The 22,716-nt window shown below is 46.8% G+C and overlaps 1 protein-coding gene across 1 annotated transcript in view; it reads right to left on the reverse strand.

Moving 5' to 3' along the window:
• Window positions 1-1,807: 1,807 nt before the first annotated feature.
• Window positions 1,808-22,716, reverse strand: part of ankfn1a (ankyrin repeat and fibronectin type III domain containing 1a) — a 29,544-nt gene continuing 8,635 nt past the window's right edge. The window contains exons 6-24 of the mRNA XM_068754782.1: window positions 15,928-16,099; window positions 15,829-15,867; window positions 15,538-15,739; window positions 14,385-14,579; window positions 14,170-14,283; window positions 13,863-13,960; window positions 12,003-12,093; window positions 11,817-11,924; window positions 11,132-11,231; window positions 8,632-8,764; window positions 8,402-8,518; window positions 7,866-8,081; window positions 4,886-5,056; window positions 4,284-4,436; window positions 3,902-4,070; window positions 3,143-3,309; window positions 2,850-3,060; window positions 2,592-2,784; window positions 1,808-2,519 (exon numbers count right to left, since the gene is read on the reverse strand). Coding sequence (XP_068610883.1) covers window positions 1,808-2,519; window positions 2,592-2,784; window positions 2,850-3,060; window positions 3,143-3,309; window positions 3,902-4,070; window positions 4,284-4,436; window positions 4,886-5,056; window positions 7,866-8,081; window positions 8,402-8,518; window positions 8,632-8,764; window positions 11,132-11,231; window positions 11,817-11,924; window positions 12,003-12,093; window positions 13,863-13,960; window positions 14,170-14,283; window positions 14,385-14,579; window positions 15,538-15,739; window positions 15,829-15,867; window positions 15,928-16,099 — 3,361 coding nt within the window. The remainder of the gene's footprint in view (window positions 2,520-2,591; window positions 2,785-2,849; window positions 3,061-3,142; window positions 3,310-3,901; window positions 4,071-4,283; window positions 4,437-4,885; window positions 5,057-7,865; window positions 8,082-8,401; window positions 8,519-8,631; window positions 8,765-11,131; window positions 11,232-11,816; window positions 11,925-12,002; window positions 12,094-13,862; window positions 13,961-14,169; window positions 14,284-14,384; window positions 14,580-15,537; window positions 15,740-15,828; window positions 15,868-15,927; window positions 16,100-22,716) is intronic.

Below are 22,716 nucleotides of genomic sequence, written 5' to 3' on the forward strand. Positions count from 1 at the left end.
CGTTGATAGCCTTTATTCACCGCGAACAGCGTTAGCACAGCGTTAGCACAGCGTTAGCATTAGCAACCCCCGTGGCATGCTGGGTAACGGACGTGGCGACTTCCGTTGTAAACAAGCTATCGCTGGCTCGTCAAAACGGAGCTTTTATTGTTAGATTTTCTGAATTATCTCGATAATAAAGACGGTCCCTGTGTGTGTGTGTGTGTTGTCTTTCTTATATGATGTAGACGAGGCGTTAACCGGTCGTTGATAGCCTTTATTCACCGCGAACAGCGTTAGCACAGCGTTAGCACAGCGTTAGCATTAGCAACCCCCGTGGCATGCTGGGTAACGGGAACGTACCGTTCTCGCGATATTTTGATTTCAAACGTTTGGAACATTTCCGGTGTTATTCCAGAAACAGCCACAGGAGGGCGAACGCGGCCGCTTCAGTGAGCGTCTGAAGCTGACAAAAAGCGTAAATATGCACACAAACAAATGTCTTAACAACTTTTAACTTGGCACACTTATAGATGACATATGTGGCTGAAACTGACGTCACGGAAAAGTGGGTGTGACTTACGGTGACGAGGTTATGGACGTGTAAAGGTTTAATTTGGTCATATTTCAAGAACGGAAGGTCGTACATAGGCGGGGGTTGGACCGGCGTGTTCAGCATAGCCGAATTGTGGCGGGTAGACTCACTTCTCAAGTCTCTACAACGTACGGTTAGCGCGATATTTCAATTTCAAATGTTTAGAACATTTCCGGTGTTATTCCAGAAACAGCCACAGGAGGGCGAACGCGGCCGCTTCAGTGAGCGTCTGAAGTTGACAAAAAGCATAAAACAACAAATATCTTTCATTAGCTTTTATTCCAAGTGCAAACATAGAGAGCCTTAAAATAGCATGCATATATACGAGAAGAACCCATTCAAGGAGGAACCGACGGGAAGACGCAGGTTCTTAGAACATCAAACACACACAGCAGGTCCCGGTCCTGTGACATCATCACGGCAAACCAAAAGGACTCAAGGGGGCTGAACTCCCGCCAGGTGTCTGTCCGATCAGGTACCCGTCAGCAGGTCTAAATGTTGACGGTCCCGGTTCGGGGTCAGTAACACATTTCTACATTTTTCTGTCCACAATAATAAGCATGGTCACCACTGCAGAACCGAGACGATGAACCTCACTGTCCAGAAACTACTTCCGAGTTCCCCTGTAGCCCAAATACAAAAATGGGATGTGATGTTTCTGGTGGTCTGAGGCATCATGTCTGTATCAATATTATTGATTTTTTATTTAACTCTGATCATGGATCACTTCAAGTCCAGGAGTATTCAGGCGCACTAGATGTGATGCAGGGAACCTTCCCAACTGTCTGGTTGGACAGAATTGTATTTAAATTATATTCAATAAATTAATTAGTCAAAGCCCTTTTTGGCTCACATCCAGTCAAAGTCTGCAAAGTTCATGGAGAGAGAAGCTTGTTTTTTTGTTGCATTGAAGATAACAGTCGATGCCATGGCTCCGAGGAGACGCGGCGTTGCACCAGCAACTTCAGCACACAGAGGTGTCAGGCGAGCCAATCAGCAGTGCGGAAAGAGAGACAGAGTGATGATATTAATCCCTTTAATATTCAAAGTTGTGAGTTTGAGGCTCCGTCAGAGCAACAAGGAGACATCTCTTCTATTTTGAACCAATCGGATTGGAGCCTTTAATGTTTTGTTTTTTTAGGTTGACAGAAGGAACTTTTGAGTGAAAGTAGAAGTAAAGAAGTTCTTCATGTCGTTCTAAATGATTGGAAGTGTCTACACTGACCTCTGACTCTACAGAGTGCTGCTGAGGATCTCTGACACCTGGGAGTTTGTTTGGTCATCTGAATCGATTTCCTGTTTGGAGGCTCCCTCTGGCTCCTCCCCTCCAGACTCAATGACCTTCGCATCCTCACAGCTCATTCTTTTGTTGTCAGGTGACATCTTCTTACATGGCTCCACAAAGATCCTTCGGATGTGGGTCCGTGGCTCCAGATCTCGCATCGGCCGGTTCTCTAGGGTGCAAGAAGCGTGACTAACATGGATGGGGGGTAACTCCTGGCGCAGAGGGAGGTCCGGGTCCAGCTGCTTGGTGTAGACACCTTCAGATAATGACCCGCTGTGACCCCGGAGCCACCGGGGCCCGCTGAAGTACTGGCCCCGGTGGCTCCGGGACAGAAGTTTGCGTTTAGCAGGGGCACTGACTTTGATGGCAGCGGCCCCTATGTGGTGGGGGTTGGAGAGAGAGAGGCTCTCCAAAGTCTTGGTGGTGTCGGACAATGCTGGGGAGATAGGGAGGAACAGAGGAAGGTCTTTGGATAACCTGGGGGACAGGGGCACGGACAGAGAACTGGGAAGGGTCCTGGAGAAGGTGGGAGTTGGAGTGAAGGCTTTGGATTGAGAAGAGTGTTGGGAGAGAAGAGGTGAGAAGAGAGCAGCATCTTTAGATTCAGGGTCCTTGCCCAGCGGGGACAGGGGGTGGTCTTTGGAGCGGCAGACGCCGGACCTGATAGAAGACCCAAAAACAGAGTTTCATTTCAGGATGAACACTGAAATGTTTTGACACTCAGACCATTACCTGTGCTCCTGGATCTGGAGCACATCTGGAGCGCTACCGCTCAGACAGTACATGGCCTGCTGGGATAGTTCCTGGGGTGGAGAATAGAGAAGGTCCAGCTCACGGGGGCTCAGGGCATCGCTGGAGTCGTAGTCGCTGTCTGCCGGCAGGAAAACCTCCGAGGAGCCGTCTTCGTCTGGGCCAAGGAGAGAGTCTGACGGACAGGGTTAGGGTTAGGGTTTGTGGAAGACATTGAAACTGGAGCTGGTGATGACTCACCACTAATGGCTTTCCATCTGTGGAGTTCGGGTGAAGGTGTGGGCAGGTAATCCATGGAGGAGGTGGAGTCTGTCTTCTGGCTGGAGTGGCTCTTTTGAACACTGGTATCCACCAGGTAGGTAATGGGGATGCCCCCGTGGGGCTCTTTGTAGCGAGCGTACTGCAGGGCATCCGTGATCCAGCGGAGATCTCGACGCATCTCGTCCAGTTGCTACGGAAGGACGGAGGCACCAGCGGGAATAACACGGGAGCACGTTTGACATCAGACAGAACAATCCTCCCGGTTGGGTTACCTGGATGTAGTCCAGGATCAGCTGGTGCCTCTGTTTGGCTGTGGTCACCTCACTGTCAGTGATGGCTTCTCGCAGTGCCTGCTGGGTAATGAGGGCATCCAAGTCGAGGACAGAGGACAGGCGACAGTACAGACTGATGAACTTGTCTTTGTAGGCACAGAAATGACCTGAAGGGTGAAGACACTGATAAGTTCTGTCCGTGGTGCTGCAGAACCTGGACCCGTGTCCCTCAACACTGATGTCCATATCACTAGCATTAGCATTTATAGCTTCATATAGCAGCTCTTTAGTCAGTGTCTTGTTCAGCACCTTATGTTACGTTATGTTTTTGACTCTCTCTCTCTCTCTCTCTCTCTCTCTCTCTCTCTCCCCAGCCGGTCCAGACAGATGTCCGTCCACTATGAGTCTTAGGTTCTGTCCAAGGTTTCTGCCTGTTAAAGGGAAGTTTTTCCTTGCCTCCATCTCCAAAGTTCTTGCTCTTGTGGGTCAAGTTCTTTCCCTGCTAATCCTGTAAAGTCCTTGAGATGACTTTTAGTTATGATCTGGCGCTACAGAAATAACATTGAACTGAATAAGCAGGTTGTAGAAACCAGTCAAGTTAATCCTTGGTGGCTGATTTCATCATCGAGACTATTTCACACCTTCAGTTCTAACTGGCTGGTGAGGACTTTCAGGTATTTAAACTGCTGTGAGAGTTTGATCCGAGGGGCTGAACATGTGATCAGGATGTCGGTGTGAAATGTCACTGAGGGGTGTTACCAAGTTCAAACATCTGCAGAGGGAGGTGGAGGAACCCTGACAGCGGGCTGTAGGGGTTGCACTGCCCGGGGGCGGAGCAAACTATGTCGGGCGTCGGTAGCAGGAGCAGGAAGGAGATGCCGTAACCGAGCTCGATCACCTCCTGACTGTAGAGACGGTAGTGACGGGCCTGAATGCAACCAACAACACGTGAGCAGTCCTACAAGAACGTCTGATTACTTGAATTTTATGTTACTAATCGCCAGACGGAGCAGCACCATTAATCTCACTGTGTAGCCCCCATGCAATGACAATAAAGGCGTTCTATTCTATTCTATGATTCGTAGAATCACGTAAACAAAGTGACCATCTGTCTTCTGATCGATAACAATGGGCGTGTCACCTGGTGCGCAGGTACGGTGATGAGTTTCAGCAGAGATTTGATTGCCATCTGCAGCTCAGAGAATAGTAAAGGGGTGGAGCTTTCAGGCCTAAGTCCCGCCTCCATGTGCTCCCTTTGTCCTGCAGCCGACAGGGTCTGGATCCAATCCCACTCCTCACTGAAGACACACACATCCAGACTCACTAAGGTAGACAGCAAGACAGGTGTGACACGCAAAACTATTTCACAAATGATCATGAACCTGGGAGAAGGGGTGGAGTCTAATCCCAATGTAATTCCAGGTTATCCTGGTCCTGGAGTCAAAATATCGGAGGTGATTTGTAACCCTACTTGTCATTTCATAATTCTACTTGCTTTCATTTGATGTACGGATTTCGTTATTTAGAACTGTTCCTTCACGGGTCTCATGGCGTTCCTGGGGTGTGGCTCCATTCATGGTTCCCACCCCAGCAGCAAATGCCCACGAAAGGAAGCACACTGAAAATAACGTATTAACCATGCTGATGGTTTAGGAGGGTTAGACCCAGTTCCTATTCGGACCCAGGTTTCCATGCCCAACCCAAACTGGAACCTGAGAACATTCTGACAGCTCATCGTGTGACGTACCTGGACACGTTGGCATTGTCCCGTATGCGGGTGTGACACAGCATGTTGGGGGTCTGCTGGGAGACCAGGACTTTAATCTGGTCTACAGAGCTGCTGAGCTTCAGGTACCCCAGGTAGAGGCCCGGGGCCAACCGGTGAGTGCTGCGTCGGTGGTACGCCAAAATGTCCTGGGGGGGGGGGGGGGGGGGGTGAACACAAACTGAGGAGAGGAGGCTGTCATCAGCCTCGTTATTACCTTGACTTAGCCTACAGCCTACAGAGCCCCCTGGAGAGCATCCTGGTGTACTGCATCACGGTGTATTACTGCATCACGGTGTAGTACTGCATCACGGTGTATTACCGCATCACGGTGTGGTACCACACCACGGTGTATTACTGCATCACGGTGTAGTACTGCATCACGGTGTAGTACTGCATCACGGTGTATTACCGCATCACGGTGTGGTACCACATCACGGTGTAGTACTGCATCACGGTGTATTACCGCATCACGGTGTAGTACTGCATCACGGTGTGGTACCGCATCACGGTGTGGTACCACACCACGGTGTATTACTGCATCACGGTGTAGTACTGCATCACAGTGTAGTACTGCATCACGGTGTATTACCGCATCACAGTGTGGTACTGCATCACGGTGTAGTACTGCATCACGGTGTGGTACTGCATCACGGTGTGGTACTGCATCACGGTGTAGTACTGCATCACGGTGTGGTACTGCATCACGGTGTATTACTGCATCACGGTGTAGTACTGCATCACGGTGTAGTACTGCATCACGGTGTGGTACTGCATCACGGTGTGGTACTGCATCACGGTGTAGTACTGCATCACGGTGTAGTACTGCATCACGGTGTAGTACTGCATCACGGTGTAGTACTACATCACGGTGTAGTACTGCATCACGGTGTATTACTGCATCACGGTGTAGTACTGCATCACGGTGTAGTACTGCATCACGGTGTAGTACTGCATCACGGTGTAGTACTGCATCACGGTGTGGTACTGCATCACGGTGTAGTACTGCATCACGGTGTGGTACTGCATCACGGTGTAGTACTGCATCACGGTGTAGTACTGCATCACGGTGTATTACTGCATCACGGTGTGGTACTGCATCACGGTGTAGTACTGCATCACGGTGTGGTACTGCATCACGGTGTGGTACTGCATCACGGTGTAGTACTGCATCACGGTGTGGTACTGCATCACGGTGTAGTACTGCATCATGGTGTAGTACACAGCAGTGGAGAGGAAAACCCTGCAGAGAGTGATCAACACAGCCTAGAAGATCACCGGCTGCTCTCTGTGTGTACTAAACAATACAACTACTACTGTGTGTACTAAACAATATAACTACTCACCATGTGTACTAAACAATACAACTACTCACCATGTGTACTAAACAATACAACTACTCACCATGTGTACTAAACAATACAACTACTACTGTGTGTACTAAACAATACAACTACTACTGTGTGTACTAAACAATATAACTACTCACCATGTGTACTAAACAATAGAACTACTCACCATGTGTACTAAACAATAGAACTACTCACCATGTGTACTAAACAATATAACTACTACTGTGTGTACTAAACAATACAAATACTCACCATGTGTACTAAACAATACAACTACTACTGTGTGTACTAAACAATACAACTACTACTGTGTGTACTAAACAATAGAACTACTCACCATGTGTACTTAACAATATAACTACTCACCATGTGTACTAAACAGGACAACTACTCACCATGTGTACTAAACAATAGAACTACTCACCATGTGTACTAAACAATATAACTACTCACCATGTGTACTAAACAATACAACTACTCAACATGTGTACTAAACAATACAACTACTACTGTGTGTACTAAACAATACAACTACTACTGTGTGTACTAAACAATAGAACTACTCACCATGTGTACTAAACAATACAACTACTCACCATGTGTACTAAACAATATAACTACTCACCATGTGTACTAAACAATAGAACTACTCACCATGTGTACTAAACAATATAACTACTACTGTGTGTACTAAACAATACAAATACTCACCATGTGTACTAAACAATACAACTACTACTGTGTGTACTAAACAATACAACTACTACTGTGTGTACTAAACAATAGAACTACTCACCATGTGTACTTAACAATATAACTACTCACCATGTGTACTAAACAGGACAACTACTCACCATGTGTACTAAACAATAGAACTACTCACCATGTGTACTAAACAATATAACTACTCACCATGTGTACTAAACAGGACAACTACTCACCATGTGTACTAAACAATATAACTACTCACCATGTGTACTAAACAGGACAACTACTCACCATGTGTACTAAACAATGTAACTACTCACCATGTGTACTAAACAGGACAACTACTCACCATGTGTACTAAACAATAGAACTACTCACCATGTGTACTAAACAGGACAACTACTCACCATGTGCAATAACTAATGTATTCTATTTCTTTATGCAAAGTACTGGACAATCTCACTGCATGCACTGATCACTTTAAATTTGTGTCTTTTTATTCTGCTTGAACCTGCTTGAATTTTCTGTTATTACTGAACTTTATGTTGTACTACGCTCCTAATCTCTTTGCGTAGCCACTATGCAAGGACAATAAAGGCTTTCTATTCTATTCTATTCTACAGCTGGGGTGCATGATCTAAGAGACTTAGTATCGGCACAAGCTCATTTCCACTCCCGCAGCTTGACGTTATCTGATGAGTTAATAACAAGTCAGAAAAGTTTTGTCGATCCTGAATAGAAGCCGTGAAAATGATCATCTCATTAAAAGCAGCAAAAAAAAAAAGAGCTGCTGGAACTTTCGATGAAAGCAAGCCCATAAAATGGTCTGAACAGCATCTCTGGTGGTGCTGACCCCCCCAGCGATGAATCCGCGTCAGTCTGTTCTTCACTTCCTTACCTGCATGGTGATGATGAGGATGTCCAGGGCGTACGGCTCCTCAGGTGTGGACAGAGACTTCCTCTGACTCTGCAGTTTGGTCACCTGCAACCACTTTCCGCTGGCCAGAGCGTGTTGTGTGTCCGTGTCCCGGATGGTGACCAATAAAACGTTACCGTGCCGATCCCTGATGGGCTCGTAGTGGACTCGCCCCAGGCTGTGAGTCCCCAGGAGACTCTACAGGAAGACCACACAATTAGCCATTAGAACATTTTCACAAAATGAAACAGCCAGTGGGGCGTTGCCTGTTAGCCTAGATTGCTAAAGTTAGCTGTGCGCCTTTTACAGGTCGACCCTGTCAGCAGTAACCATTCATGCGACCTTGGTTACTGTTTCGGGTCCGACACCATCAGGCAAACTGATCAAAGACAAAAGTCAAACAAAAGATCTTGAAATTGTAACGTGGAGACCCGTGTGAGGCGCCGCAGTAGAACCGTGACAGGAAACAACGAGCTAAACCCAGACACGGGGCCAGGTGTGCCGCGATGCGTCCTGACCTGCAGCTGGCTGGTGGCCGTCAGCATCTTGTGTCTGACCTGCAGGGTGGAGGACGACGACATGGACACTGATGTACTCTGTCTCAGCCATCGGACATCCTCCCACATACAGGACAGCTGAGAGACACGAAGACAAAAACCCGACAAATTGCTCTGATTGGCGATGAGCCCGGCCGTGACTCCACCGCTCACCTGCATGATGGCGCTGATGATGGTGAAGTAAGTCCTACCTTTGTGAACCACGAGAAGTCCGTCATGAATGAGCCGCTGTAGGAGTCGTCCACCTCCACGATGGGGATCTGCTCCTCCGCCGTCACCAGTAGACTGTCTTTATGGTAGAACACGGCTGCCAGGTAGACGCCCCTGAACGCACCGTACGGAGTAATAACATTCCTTTTAATTCTATTTAAACAAAGACACATCCATCAGCAGCAGACTTTAGTTTGAGGTCTAACAAGTCCATGAAGGAAACAGTTCGGAACCACCTGGACCGCATGGCCTCCCTGCCCACACCTGCTCCTGGGTTAAGGACTTACCAGGACTTACCACCAGACTTACCCTAACCCATCGTGGAGTCTGTCCTCACCGCCTCCATCACCGTGTGGTACGCTGGCGCCACCACCAGGGACAGACACAGAGTGCAGCGCATTGTACGTGCTGCGGAGAAGGTGATCGGCTGCAAGCTGCCATCCCTCCAGGACCTGCAGGTCTCCAGGACTCGGAGGCGTGCAGGTCGGACCACAGCCGACCCTTCCCACCCTAAACATGGACTCTTTGACCCTCTCCCCTCAGGCAGGAGGCTACGGTCCATCTGGACCAGAACCTCCGGCCACAAGAACAGCTTCTTCCCCTCAGCCGTAAGACTCATGAACACTTAATAATTCTGTCTCTTGAACATTCATAACTGATAACTTGCACTGTTCTATTTGCACTGCGTGATTATACTAGTTTACTGCTGCTAATATACATCTGTGTATAGACACAGATGTATATTAGCAGCTTCGATGCAGAGCGCGTTGCTGACGCACTCCGTGGTTTGTCAGGGTTTCCGCTGTAGCAACGGTTCCTCCAGCTCACGTCCTTCTTGGAACCCCCTTCCAGGACTCGGGGATAAACAGGTAACGAGTACGAACTGCGGTGGACGGTGAACAAGTGCCGTCTCGTCCTGCCATGCCTTCACGTCTGTGAATGCATGCGACCTGCTGAGCAGGGACACTTCCGTCCTCCCCGAAGCCTCGAGGTCTCGATATCTCCGCACTTTCCTGCCGTCCGGTCCGTTTTGTTCGTCCCATCATCCCCAAGGTTTCCATGATCACATGTTCCTTCCTCCAGCCAGCCAATTGCAATACCCTCGCCTCCTCTTCGGCGAGGGTAATAACAACGCCCCCAACAGCGCCCCCCTCCTCGTAAACTGTGTGCCGCAGGCCGTCACTCCCATATGCAGTGCCAAAAGCTTGGTGTAATTTATATTAGATTAATTGTTAGTTTGCATCGGCGGTGTAAAATCATTTTATTTTTATTTTTCTAATGTTACGTTGCATCAATTGAGTTATTGAATATTGGTTTTATTTTTATTTGTATTGTTAATTGTGGATGATTTAGTCGATCTTCGTTCCTACCCTCACCTTTGGGTCACGGAGCTTTGGGCAGTGACCGAAAGAACGAGATCCCGGGTACAAGCGGCTGAAATGAGCTTCCTCCGTAGGGGGGCGGGGCTCTCCCTTAGAGATAGGGTGAGAAGCTCAGTCATCCGGGAGGAGCTCGGAGTAGAGCCGCTGCTCCTCCGCGTTGACAGGAGCCAGATGAGGTGCATCTATTCAGGATGCCTCCTGAACGCCTCCCTGGTGAGGTGTTCAGGGCACGTCCCACCGGGAGGAGACCACGGGGAAGACCCAGGACACGCTGGAGAGACATCGTCTCTCGGCTGGCCTGGGAACGCCTCGGGATCCCCCCGGAAGAGCTGGAGGAAGTGGCCGGTGAGAGGGAAGTCTGGGTTTCCCTGCTTGGGCTGCTGCCCCCGCGACCCCCCCGGATAAGCGGAAGACAATGGATGGATGGACGGGTGGATGATTTATGTACGAAGGACTTTCAACGGAAACAAGACCGCAAGAAATGCTCCTCTGAGACAGGATGTTTGATGTACTTGTACTGTAATACATGCTACTGTGTGACTGTACTTGTACTGTAATACATGCTACTGTGTGACTGTACTTGTACTGTAATACATGCTACTGTGTGACTGTACTTGTACTGTAATACATGCTACTGTGTGACTGTATTTGTACTGTGATACATGCTACTGTGTGACTGTACTTGTACTGTGATACATGCTACTGTGTGACTGTACTTGTACTGTAATGCATGCTACTGTGTGACTGTACTTTTACTGTAATACATGCTACTGTGTGACTGTACTTGTACTCTAACATTCTATCTAATAAATATATTCATTCATTCATTCATTCATTCATCAATCCCCCAGCAGAGGGAGATTTATGACCTCTACCAAATCTGACAGTATGTTTTTAACTTAGTGTATTTTACGGCATACCCGGCAGCATAGCGCTGTAGCTAGCATTTTATTAGCGTCATTATCTTCAGTTACACGTTGCACGCTTGCACTGAGGAAAATTCCTAGTCTGTGAACCGTCATTGACAATAAACCGATTCTGAGTCTGATTCTGAGATCATGAGCCAACGCCTTCGCAGCAATACAGGCTCATCACACACCTTTTCAGGGTTTTCACAAATTTGTTGGAGGAGTTGAAGAGATGTTTCAGACTTCTGGACACCGACTGCTTCCTGCTCGGGTTCTGGAGCTTTGTTACGTCTGAAAACAGAAAAAGAAATAAATGATTTCCAGACATTTGTGCTCTCGGTTCAACATTTATGAGGTCAGAGGTTCGAGTCCGTTCCCCACAGTGAATCTCATGCCACCCTTCCCTCCCCTCTCTCTCTGGACCTTCAAGGATGGCGTCGGCCTATCAGTGATTCCGATCTCCGCCCTGAACTTCGACTAATGAGGCTTTACATAATACGAGTCTGTAAACAAGTATCGCTCCTGTTCTCATCAAATACAGACCCACAGAAACCCCCCACGGCGACCAACAACAAGAACCGAGCTCATTCCACCAATACTTGAATGTTGTCTTGGTCCTGTCAGATACAGTTTGGATCATGGTACCAGGATCCTCATCAAGCACGCACAAGAACCCAAACTACACCGTTAATGATCAGAATATTTGAACCGCTAATTGGTTTGCATCTGTAGAGCCTCCTCTTCATTGCACTCCCTCTCACCAGATCCTGCAGGGCTATGGTGAGCGATAAGATGCCACACACATGTTGTCTCGTGTTCCAGATACCTATGACATCAGTGGTGGGCGTGGCAACACGGGACATGCAGATGACTCACCTCCACAGCAGTAGTGTGCGTGTGTCACTCGGACCTGCTGCAGCAGACGTTCCATGGCCTCGATATTCCCCCGTCTCCTGGAGTCACGACAGTCACCGTCTGTCCAACCTGAACCCAGAACCAGACAGCGATCAATCAGTGTGGGAATGATCAGGATGTGATTGATCAGTGTATTGATGAACTGACAGGAAGGAGAAGCCGATGGGGGCTGGGAGGGGGCAGATAGACCCCAGCCCTTCATATTATATGCCGACACTCTGACGTAGTAAAGGCGACCCTGAAATGTAAAAGCACATTTGTTAATATAAAGAAAGTAAAGACTGCTCATTGTATGCAGATTCACTGATACTACATGACCAGAAGAGTCTACTGTACCTTCGGCTTGTCCCATGAGGGGTCAAAATAGCAAATCCCAAGAGAGTATATGGGCCCCCACATCCCAGGAAAAACTCCACATCCGCATGCTATCGCTAGCCAGCAGCAGCTTGCAGCTTCCCCAAGCTCACTCGCTCAGTTCACATGTTCAGCGAGTTTTTTTTAGTTTCACCTTAAATTGTGATTTTTTTATTTGTACATCATCAAATTAGAACCTGGCAACTACCGCCCTGTTTCCATCCTTTGTTCCATCTCAAAGGTTATGGAGAGAATAATCCAGGAGCAAATCAACCGCGACCTCACCGAGCATAACCTGCTCTTTGAATTCCAATCGGGCTTCAGAACATCCCACTCCACTGACACGTGCCTCATATATCTGACCGACTACGTCAAGCGTGAAGTAGACTCGGGCAAAAACTGCGGCATGGTCATGCTGGACCTCCAGAAGGCCTTTGACACCGTTAACCATTCAATCCTATTGAATAAACTAGGGGCGATTGGTTCTGATAGCACATCAACAAACTGGATGAAATCGTACCTAGAGGGACGAGAACAAATGGTGGACATAAACGGAACTATGTTCTCGTCTCGTTTTATGATTTATTATGTTCCTTTTTTATTTATCAATGCATTGTGTTTGCATTCATCATTTATTTACGTGTTTCTTTACATTATTTAGTTGTTTTTTGTTTATTTGGGGTATGAACCAATATGTTTTTATGTTCATTATTATGGGGCTGAGCTAGCTTAAGGGATAAATTAAGGACTTTCAATGGAAACAAGACCGCAAGGGCTTTTTAGAAATGCTCCTCTGAGACAGGATGTTTGACTGTATTTGTACTGTAATACCTGCTACTGTGTGACTGTACTTGTACTGTAATACATGCTACTGTGTGACTGTACTTGTACTGTAATACCTGCTACTGTGTGACTGTACTTGTACTGTAATACATGCTACTGTGTGACTGTACTTGTACTGTAATACCTGCTACTGTGTGACTGTACTTGTACTGTAATACATGCTACTGTGTGACTGTATTTGTACTGTAATACCTGCTACTGTGTGACTGTACTTGTACTGTAATACCTGCTACTGTGTGACTGTACTTGTACTGTAATACATGCTACTGTGTGACTGTATTTGTACTGTAATACCTGCTACTGTGTGACTGTACTTGTACTGTAATACATGCTACTGTGTGACTGTACTTGTACTGTAATACATGCTACTGTGTGACTGTACTTGTACTGTAATACCTGCTACTGTGTGACTGTACTTGTACTGTAATACATGCTACTGTGTGACTGTACTTGTACTGTAATACCTGCTACTGTGTGACTGTACTTGTACTGTAATACATGCTACTGTTTGACTGTACTTGTACTGTAATACATGCTACTGTGTGACTGTACTTGTACTGTAATACATGCTACTGTGTGACTGTACTTGTACTGTAATACATGCTACTGTGTGACTGTACTTGTACTCTAACATTCTATCTGATAAATATATTCATCATCATCATCTCTGCATCCACTGTGTCTTTAACCTTCTCAGTGTATTTGTTGATAAGCAGGATGTGTGTGTGTGTGTGTGTATGTGTGTGTGGACTGGTGAGGACTGCAGTGACTGTGTGTGATGACGATGATGAAGAGCGATGCTGTTGTTACCGTGGTGAGGCCATTGATGATGCACTTGAGAGTCTGCAAATTGTCCAACATCATCTCTCCAGCAAGGAGTGAGAAATCCTTCAGACAGCTCCACTCCACTCCACACACACACGCACACACACACGCACACACACACACACACACACACACACACACACGCACACACACGCACACACATTTTCATCTCAGAATAAAAACTTCACATTCCTGCTCAACAGATAATGTTACTGAAATGTAATACCCCAACAATCACTGATCTGGCATCAGTTCCATCTCGTCGCTGCAGCAGCTACTTGTGTACTAGTACCTCTGTATTTGGTGACCACGGTGGCGTTGAGGCCTTGCGGCTCCTGGAAGGTGACGGTCAGCGTGCTGCTACTGCTGACGCTCAGACGGACCGACGACGGCGCCTCTGGGGGAACTGAGCAAGACCGTTATGCTGCTTCATGACATCATCAAGCTACACAACAACTTGAGAATTTGGAGAATGGTGACGTCATCAACCGGCGGATGATGACTCACGTGCGTGCTGGAAGCCGGTCCTCATGCGTCGATACAATTTGCTCCTCCACTCCCACGCTCTTAGCTGTTTGTCCTTGTGACAGTCGTCCAATGAGAGGCCGTCTCTCTGAGCCTGAGCCGTCAGGTCGGCTGCCCGTTGCTCCGCCTCCAGCACCAGAGCGTTAAGGCGAGTGTCCCGGCTCTCGATGCTCAAAACTAGACAGAGAGAGAGAGAGTTGTGAGCTTCTGACAATGATCTCTTTTTCTTTTACAATGAGAACTACTGGTTAAGATGTGGGCGGCATGGTGGTGCAGTGGATGGCGCTGTTGCCTGACAGCAAGAAGGCTCTGGGTTCGAGTCCTCTCCGTGTGCAGGTTGTGTGTTCTCTCCGTGTCTGCATGCGATTTTCTGGGTTCTACGGTTTCCTCCGAAAACATCCAGTTTAGGTGAATTGATCACTCCAAACTGTCCGTAGGTGCGAGTGGTTGTCTGTCCTGTGTATGCTGGCGACATGTCCAGGGTGTACCTGCCTCTGACCTGTAGTTGCACATATTAATTGCCTTAGTAATCTATTGTCATTCATTGTCATTTTGCATAATTTATTGTAGATTAATTGTTAGTTTGCATCGGCGGTGTACAATCATTTTATTTTTATTTTTATAATGTTACTTTGCATCAATTGAGTTATTGAATATTGATTTTATTTTTATTTGTATTTTTAAATTTGTATTGTTAATTGTGGATGATTTATGTATGAAGGACTTTCAACGGAAACAAGACCGCAAGGGCTTTTTGGAAATGCTCCTCTTAGACAGGATGTTTGACTGTATTTGTACTGTAATACATGCTACTGTTTGTCTGTACTTGTACTGTAATACATGCTACTGTGTGACTGTACTTGTACTGTAATACATGCTACTGTGTAACTGTACTTGTACTGTAATACATGCTACTGTGTGACTGTACTTGTACTCTTAACATTCTAACTAATAAATATATTCATTCATTCATATTCAGAGACAGAGAGAGAGACAGAGAGAAAAAGAGAGAGACCACAGAATGGAGGAGAACATCTGACATGATGCTGGAATCTGCTGGAACCAGGAGAAGTTGTGGATAATAAACATGACTACAAAGAGGAGCAGCGCCTCCTGCTGGCTGTGGTGGACTCACAGTGCGGGCTCTCCTTGGCGCCCGCCCTCAGCAGAAGCTTGGCGATGGGCGTGTTGTTGGTCATGATGGCGACGTCGAGCGCCATCAGACCCTGACCGTTGGGCGTGTTCAGGTCCAGCTCGTCTGCTGAAAACTGGAGCAGCAGAACCTGAACCGTGTCCAGGTCCTGCTGCTCCACCGCCTCCAGGAGACACTCACCGCCCTACGTAGACAGAAAGCAGCCATCAATCATCCATAATCAATAACATAATTAACCGTAGTCAGCCTCTACTGATCTGGTCCGGTGACAACGGCCATCAACGACCACGTTTGTTTTGACATGATGTCGGTCTCATCCAATCAGCTGATACACCTGTCAGGTGTGTGAGGCTGAGAGCCACTAACCGAGGCCTTGCCGAAGAAGTAGGCATCTTCGAAAGAGGAGGTGCTTCCACGTAGCTTCTCTGACAGGTTCCTGTAGAGACGCTTGGCGGCGCTGGGGGAGGCCGGCCCACTGGGGCCCTTCCTTGACTGGGCCAGCTGCAGGTTCTGCATCTGCTGGGTCAGAACAGCTGGGAGGCGTCTGCTGGGAGGAAAAGTCATCATACCTGTCAATGACATCATCAATCAGGAGGAGATCCAGTGAGCTCCATGTTCCTCTCCTTTGCAAAGTCAAATCCCTTCCGTCAACATTGGCATATCCGTTACTATGGAAACAAGAAGACCTTGTCTTTACAGAAATGTCTATTCAAATGTGTTTCAAACAACATTAGATGTCTGCAAACAACCGGAGACTCAGAACAAGGACTGTCAGCATTTAGGTGGACATTGGGACTCGAACTCATCACCTTCAGTATAAAATAAAGCGTAGCAATGGGGTTTAAACGCTCCTCTTCAGCTGCAGTGTCCAGGAGCAGCAGATTCTGGTTCTGCAGAACCTGGTCCAAAGTCAACGTGCACCACCCGTGTGATCAAGCCTCTGTGCTGCTGTACTTGGTGATGTTAGCTTAGCATTTTTACGACCATTAGCTTCAACATACGGGTAGTTAATGACTGGATCCTATCAAGAATGCCTTAACAGAGTGTGTGGAAGCAACGTGGCAATGAAACGAGCAGTACATGGACTGTATACTACTTACAGGAAATACTACTTTATTCAATGTCTGCAGTAATGAGAAGAACAACAGTACAGACAGATGATGGTGCTGTTTCCTCACCTGCTGCAGGTGAACAATATGGATCTGTGGATCTCTGGTTGAACCTCTGAGTCGACCTGGTGCACGCACGCGTAGAATCCTCTCAGGTGTTTCCAGGTAAACTACAACAGACCCGTCTGAAAGTTGTCCACCTCCAACAAACCCCCGTCACACACATCCTGTCAGAATTTCACCAGAGACGCGCCTCCTTGTTGCCATGATAACAAACCTCAACCAGAGGAGCAGCGGCGGCGAGCGCTGCCGCCTGACTTCACAACGACTGCAGCAAAACGCATCACAGAGTCGACCGGAACGTCGTAAATGTGATGCTGCTCCCAGTTTAAAGGGACAGATCTGCCAGATCCAACCCGAGGACTGAAACTTACTTCAAAGCTGTTGAAACTTTTACCTTCAGTCTCTTGAACCTCTAACTGGTGATTCTCACCAGAGAGACTGGAAGTTGTGGATTGGTCACGGCGCCCAACTTTGGAGCGCCGGAGGGGAGCAGCGACTCCAGAAGCCGTGGAAAAGACGCTCCCTACCGCGGAGCTCCAGCGCTGACTGACGGGACTAAACACCTGTTCATGAACGCATCACGACACATCAGCACACACACACACACACACAGCAGAGAGAGGCTGTTTGGCTGATGTTCCCAGTTATATTAAACACACGGCGACTGGTTAAACTGGTGGAGGAGGAGCAGCAGTGATGAAAGGACTGAGAACAAAAAGGAGCAGAGTGAAGAGGAGGAGGAGGAAGAGGAGGAGATGATCAGGAGGGAACTGTCACTGAAGCAGAAATAAGACTTCCATTAAACAAAGCGGAAACTGGAGCGACGATGATTAACCTGAAAGAGTCTTTAAACTAAACTAATAATTATTGACAATAAATGCAAAGCTAAAATGTAAAGGTTATGATATAAATTAAAGAAAAGGTCCAAACAAGACCAAAGTGCTGCCTAACTAGTCTGGACACACACACACACACATGTGGCTGTACAGTTCATACTACATGTGCTCATGTCTTACACATAGTATGAATATCTTGAGTATTGATCTGTTCATGCTCAGACCTTTGTAATTAACCAAATACTATGCTGGTGTGTGTGTGGTATATACAGGTATCTATGTATGTGTATATGTGTACATATGCAATAGTGGGCAGTGCCAGGGAGGGGCTTGGTGGTGCTGTAGCCCTCTTGGATAACCAGGGCACCTCTTTGGCATCACCATGCAGTGACGTGCGGTGAGGTTCGTGTCTGGTGAGGCACAGTCAGATTTACTAATCAATGAACCTGCAGCTTGTTCATCATTTTTTTGGCAACATTTAACGTGTTTTGTTTAAACATTCGTACCAGCATTTTTTACATATTGTCACAAACCTCTCATCAGTTTATGACAAAAAGGGGAGACCACACATAATCTGCGTATCTACAAGAAATTTAATGAAATTATTAAACTCTGCGTATCAGTGTGCGTGCAGCGTTGAGTGTGTGTGGGTGCGTGTGTGTTTAAGTTAAAGTTTAACTGATGTTTATGTGAGGGTCATGTTGCTGCACTCGTTAATGTGCCTTATTACGCACACCTGTTTCTGCCTCTCGCTCCTGGACCTGCGGCGTGGGGATTGGCTGCGGTCACCCCGGGCGCACCTGAGGCAGATTGAGCCAAATCGCCACCAGCCCTCATAAGCCCTGCTCCGCCCGCCGCCTCCCTTCGGACTACTCTTCGGTTCTCGTCTCTACGTGCAGCACGTCTTTCTGCCGCTCCCCGTCCCTGCTCCCCGTCCCCGTCCCCGGGTCTCGCCTTGTCCTTGCCGACCGCAGCTGATCCGTGTGCCCGGGTCCTGCGTAGCGTTTTCTTTTTTTTGTGACCGGTTTTTATTAGAGCTGGCTTTTTGGTTTTTCTTTCTCGGCTGTGTTTTTTGTTATATAGATATTTTCATTGGGCTGCAGCCGCCCCGCAGTCCTGTGTGCGGCTCCAGGATATTGTGTTAGAACAGCCCTAGAACACACCCCATAACACACCCCTATAGAACAACCCTAGAACACACCCCATAACACACCCCTATAGAACAACTCTAGAACACACCCCTATAGAACAGCCCTAGAACACACAACTATAGAACAGCCCTAGAACACACCCCATAACACACCCCTATAGAACAACCCTAGAACACACCCCATAACACACCCCTATAGAACAACTCTAGAACACACCCCATAACACGCCCCTATAGAACAACCCTAGAACACACCCCATAACACGCCCCTATAGAACAACCCTAGAACACACCCCATAACACGCCCCTATAGAACAACCCTAGAACACACCCCATAACACGCCCCTATAGAACAACCCTAGAACACACCCCATAACACGCCCCTATAGAACAACTCTAGAACACACCCCATAACACACCCCTATAGAACAACTCTAGAACACACCCCTATAGAACAGCCCTAGAACACACAACTATAGAACAGCCCTAGAACACACCCCATAACACACCCCTATAGAACAACCCTAGAACACACCCCATAACACACCCCTATAGAACAGCCCTAGAACACACCCCATAACACACCCCTATAGAACAACCCTAGAACACACCCCATAACACACCCCTATAGAACAACCCTAGAACACACCCCATAACACACCCCTATAGAACAACCCTAGAACACACCCCATAACACACCCCTATAGAACAACTCTAGAACACACCCCATAACACACCCCTATAGAACAACTCTAGAACACACCCCATAACACACCCCTATAGAACAGCCCTAGAACACACCCCATAACACGCCCCTATAGAACAACCCTAGAACACACCCCATAACACACCCCTATAGAACAGCCCTAGAACACACAACTATAGAACAGCCCTAGAACACACCCCATAACACACCCCTATAGAACAACTCTAGAACACACCCCATAACACACCCCTATAGAACAGCCCTAGAACACACCCCATAACACACCCCTATAGAACAACTCTAGAACACACCCCATAACACACCCCTATAGAACAACTCTAGAACACACCCCATAACACACCCCTATAGAACAGCCCTAGAACACACCCCATAACACGCCCCTATAGAACAACCCTAGAACACACCCCATAACACACCCCTATAGAACAACCCTAGAACACACCCCATAACACACCCCTATAGAACAACTCTAGAACACACCCCATAACACACCCCTATAGAACAACTCTAGAACACACCCCATAACACACCCCTATAGAACAACTCTAGAACACACCCCATAACACACCCCTATAGAACAACTCTAGAACACACCCCATAACACACCCCTATAGAACAACTCTAGAACACAATACAAACTTTTGCCGTCTGAGCCGCTCATGACGACTCCTTTCTGATGGCTAAATGGTCCCTGAAAGCACCATGAATTTTATTCAACTTTATCCCTTCTTTAGAACTAACTCTTTTATTTTTATACAAAACAGCCAATATCATTTAATGGTGAATTTCTGTGGTAAAAAATAAGCGAAATGGGAAAAATTAAAAAGTAGGGTGAGTGAGCCTTCATCACTGATGAAGACATCAGATGTTTATTTAAGACTTATGTTCATTCAAGTTGATGTGAGCCACTTTTTACTGGTTTACTCGCTCACATGTCTACTGGTCAAACTGTGGAGGCTAGATTATCAGGAATGTTCACCATTTACTGCTCTAAATCCCCCGTGGAAAACTACCACACACACACACACACACAGCACTGCCTCCCACCTGACCGTTTGTCCCTCTAAAAATAATATAAACTGCAAAACAAAAATGTCCAGGCTGAAAATAGGACTTATTTATTATTATATGTGTGTGCAGATCAATAATCTAAAAATTTTAATGCTTTATCGGGGGCGTAAAATACTACGTCTAACTGACTACTTATGTTTCTCTGTTAGCTTAAAGATTAGCATCACTAGAGCAAGCACCAATTTAGAATATGAATACCATTTCCACAACAAAAGGACCCCTAAGCTAAACTTTAATTTCACATTATCAGCATGTTCATTCAGTCCAGAGTATAGGGACTGCTTTAAACATTACAGTGGAACATCGGCTCTCCAACGTGATTCGTTCCGTAATAATGTTTGAAACTCTATTTCCCATAATAAATGATGTAAACTAGATGACGCCGTTCCTACGCAGCAGATAAATGTCCGTTTACACGCCTACAGAGACATTCATGTGTAACTACGTGTATCTAAACAACAGAAAACACATAAAAGTGTAAATAGTACAAACCAAAAGCATAATAATCCATGACTAAGAGCTAAAGACAACAACGGGAATAGCACAGTCTTTCTCCTACAGCCGGTCAACTCTACCTGAGGTTACTCAGGTAGACTCCGCCTCCGTTCACCTGTCTTCGGCTCACCTCGGCGCCCAGTGGCACATTTTAAACTGTTTTTTTGTTAGAAACATAACACAGTGGAACCTCGGTTCTCGATGTGAAGGTCCTGTGATGCGCCGTGGTCTTAAAGAGGAGCACCACGGATCTCTGCTCAGGACGATTTACTTTCATTATTGATGACTCATTTTACGGGATCTTTGATTTACCTTCATTATTGATGACTCATTTTACGGGATCTTTGATTTACCTTCATTGTTGATGACTCATTTTACGGGATCTTTGATTTACCTTCATTATTGATGACTCATTTTACGGGATCTTTGATTTACTTTCATTATTGATGACTCATTTTACGGGATCTTTGATTTACCTTCATTATTGATGACTCATTTTACGGGATCTTTGTGCATTCGAAGACATAGAAGTCCATTATGAAACCATTCCAGCTTTTCGTGGCTCTGTTGTATCTTTCACTTATCTTTTGGGTTCTCTGTGGAGTCCAGGATTTAAAGCCGTCTGTGTTTGAAGCTCTAATGCAGTGGTCCCCAAACTACGGCCCGCCTCCACATTTGGCGGGCCGTAATTTTAATGATGATCACATACGACCAGAAAGGTAATGTGCAATGGACTTTTTTTCTGTGATGAACCCGGAAAGGGTTATTTAGTTATTATTTATTTTATTAATAGTGTTATTATTTATTTCCCGACTTTTTTTCTGTGAAGAAAGGGTTATTTGATGTCTGTCTGGAAAACAATAAATGTTTAGGCACACTGTTCCTGTACAAACTGACCCCGGCCCCCCATCAGAGAAGGAAAAGGTGAATGTGGCCCTCACAGGAAAACGTTTGGGGACCCCTGCTCTAATGTGTCTCTGCCATGTGATTTTGCAGAGGTTTTTAAGACACTCGGTGGGAGATGCATTCATTCTCAGAAAGATGTTGAACAGCTTCGGTCTTATGTGGTTTTCTCACTCGGTGGTCTTCAGCACTAAGAAACAGCTCCTGCCAGCCTCTGGCGGCAGCAGCTCATTGGTTCAGAGCAGCTCTGTTTCCATGGCTCCCAATGAGGACCAACAGGTGAGGGGAGGGGGGGTATTGTGCGGTTGAACACAAAACGTTTAACATTTGTTCTGTGGTTTTTATCTTTTTTCCTCCTGCTCAGCCACCATCACTGTTCACACACCCTTCTCACCAGCGCTGTGTCAAATCTGAACCCCAGTAACACCAGTAGAACCATTAAGCAGTCAGACGGACAGAGTGGTCTTATGAGCTGTTGATCTTCTGGAGAGCCCGGTCTCCTCTTGAAATAAATCCAGACTCCCTGGTCCAGCTATGTTGGATCCAACCACTGGAACTTTCTTTACTCGCCAAGCTAACACCGCAGCTAAGCTAGCCGAGTGAACCCCCAAGAGCCTCGCGGTGACGCGCACACGCAGCGTAATGATTTACACTAGCCGGAACACACCGGGACACGCGTGCAGCCGGGACAGGTGTTAGGTTGCCGACCCCTGTATTAGAGGACGCAGTTATTTATTCATATTTAGTCGATTAATAGATATCAATATGGTATAAGAGTTGGTTGAATTCAACCATGGATGGATGGAT

This window comes from Brachionichthys hirsutus, chromosome 21, assembly GCF_040956055.1.
Source record: "Brachionichthys hirsutus isolate HB-005 chromosome 21, CSIRO-AGI_Bhir_v1, whole genome shotgun sequence".
Taxonomy (NCBI): Eukaryota; Metazoa; Chordata; class Actinopteri; order Lophiiformes; family Brachionichthyidae; genus Brachionichthys; species Brachionichthys hirsutus.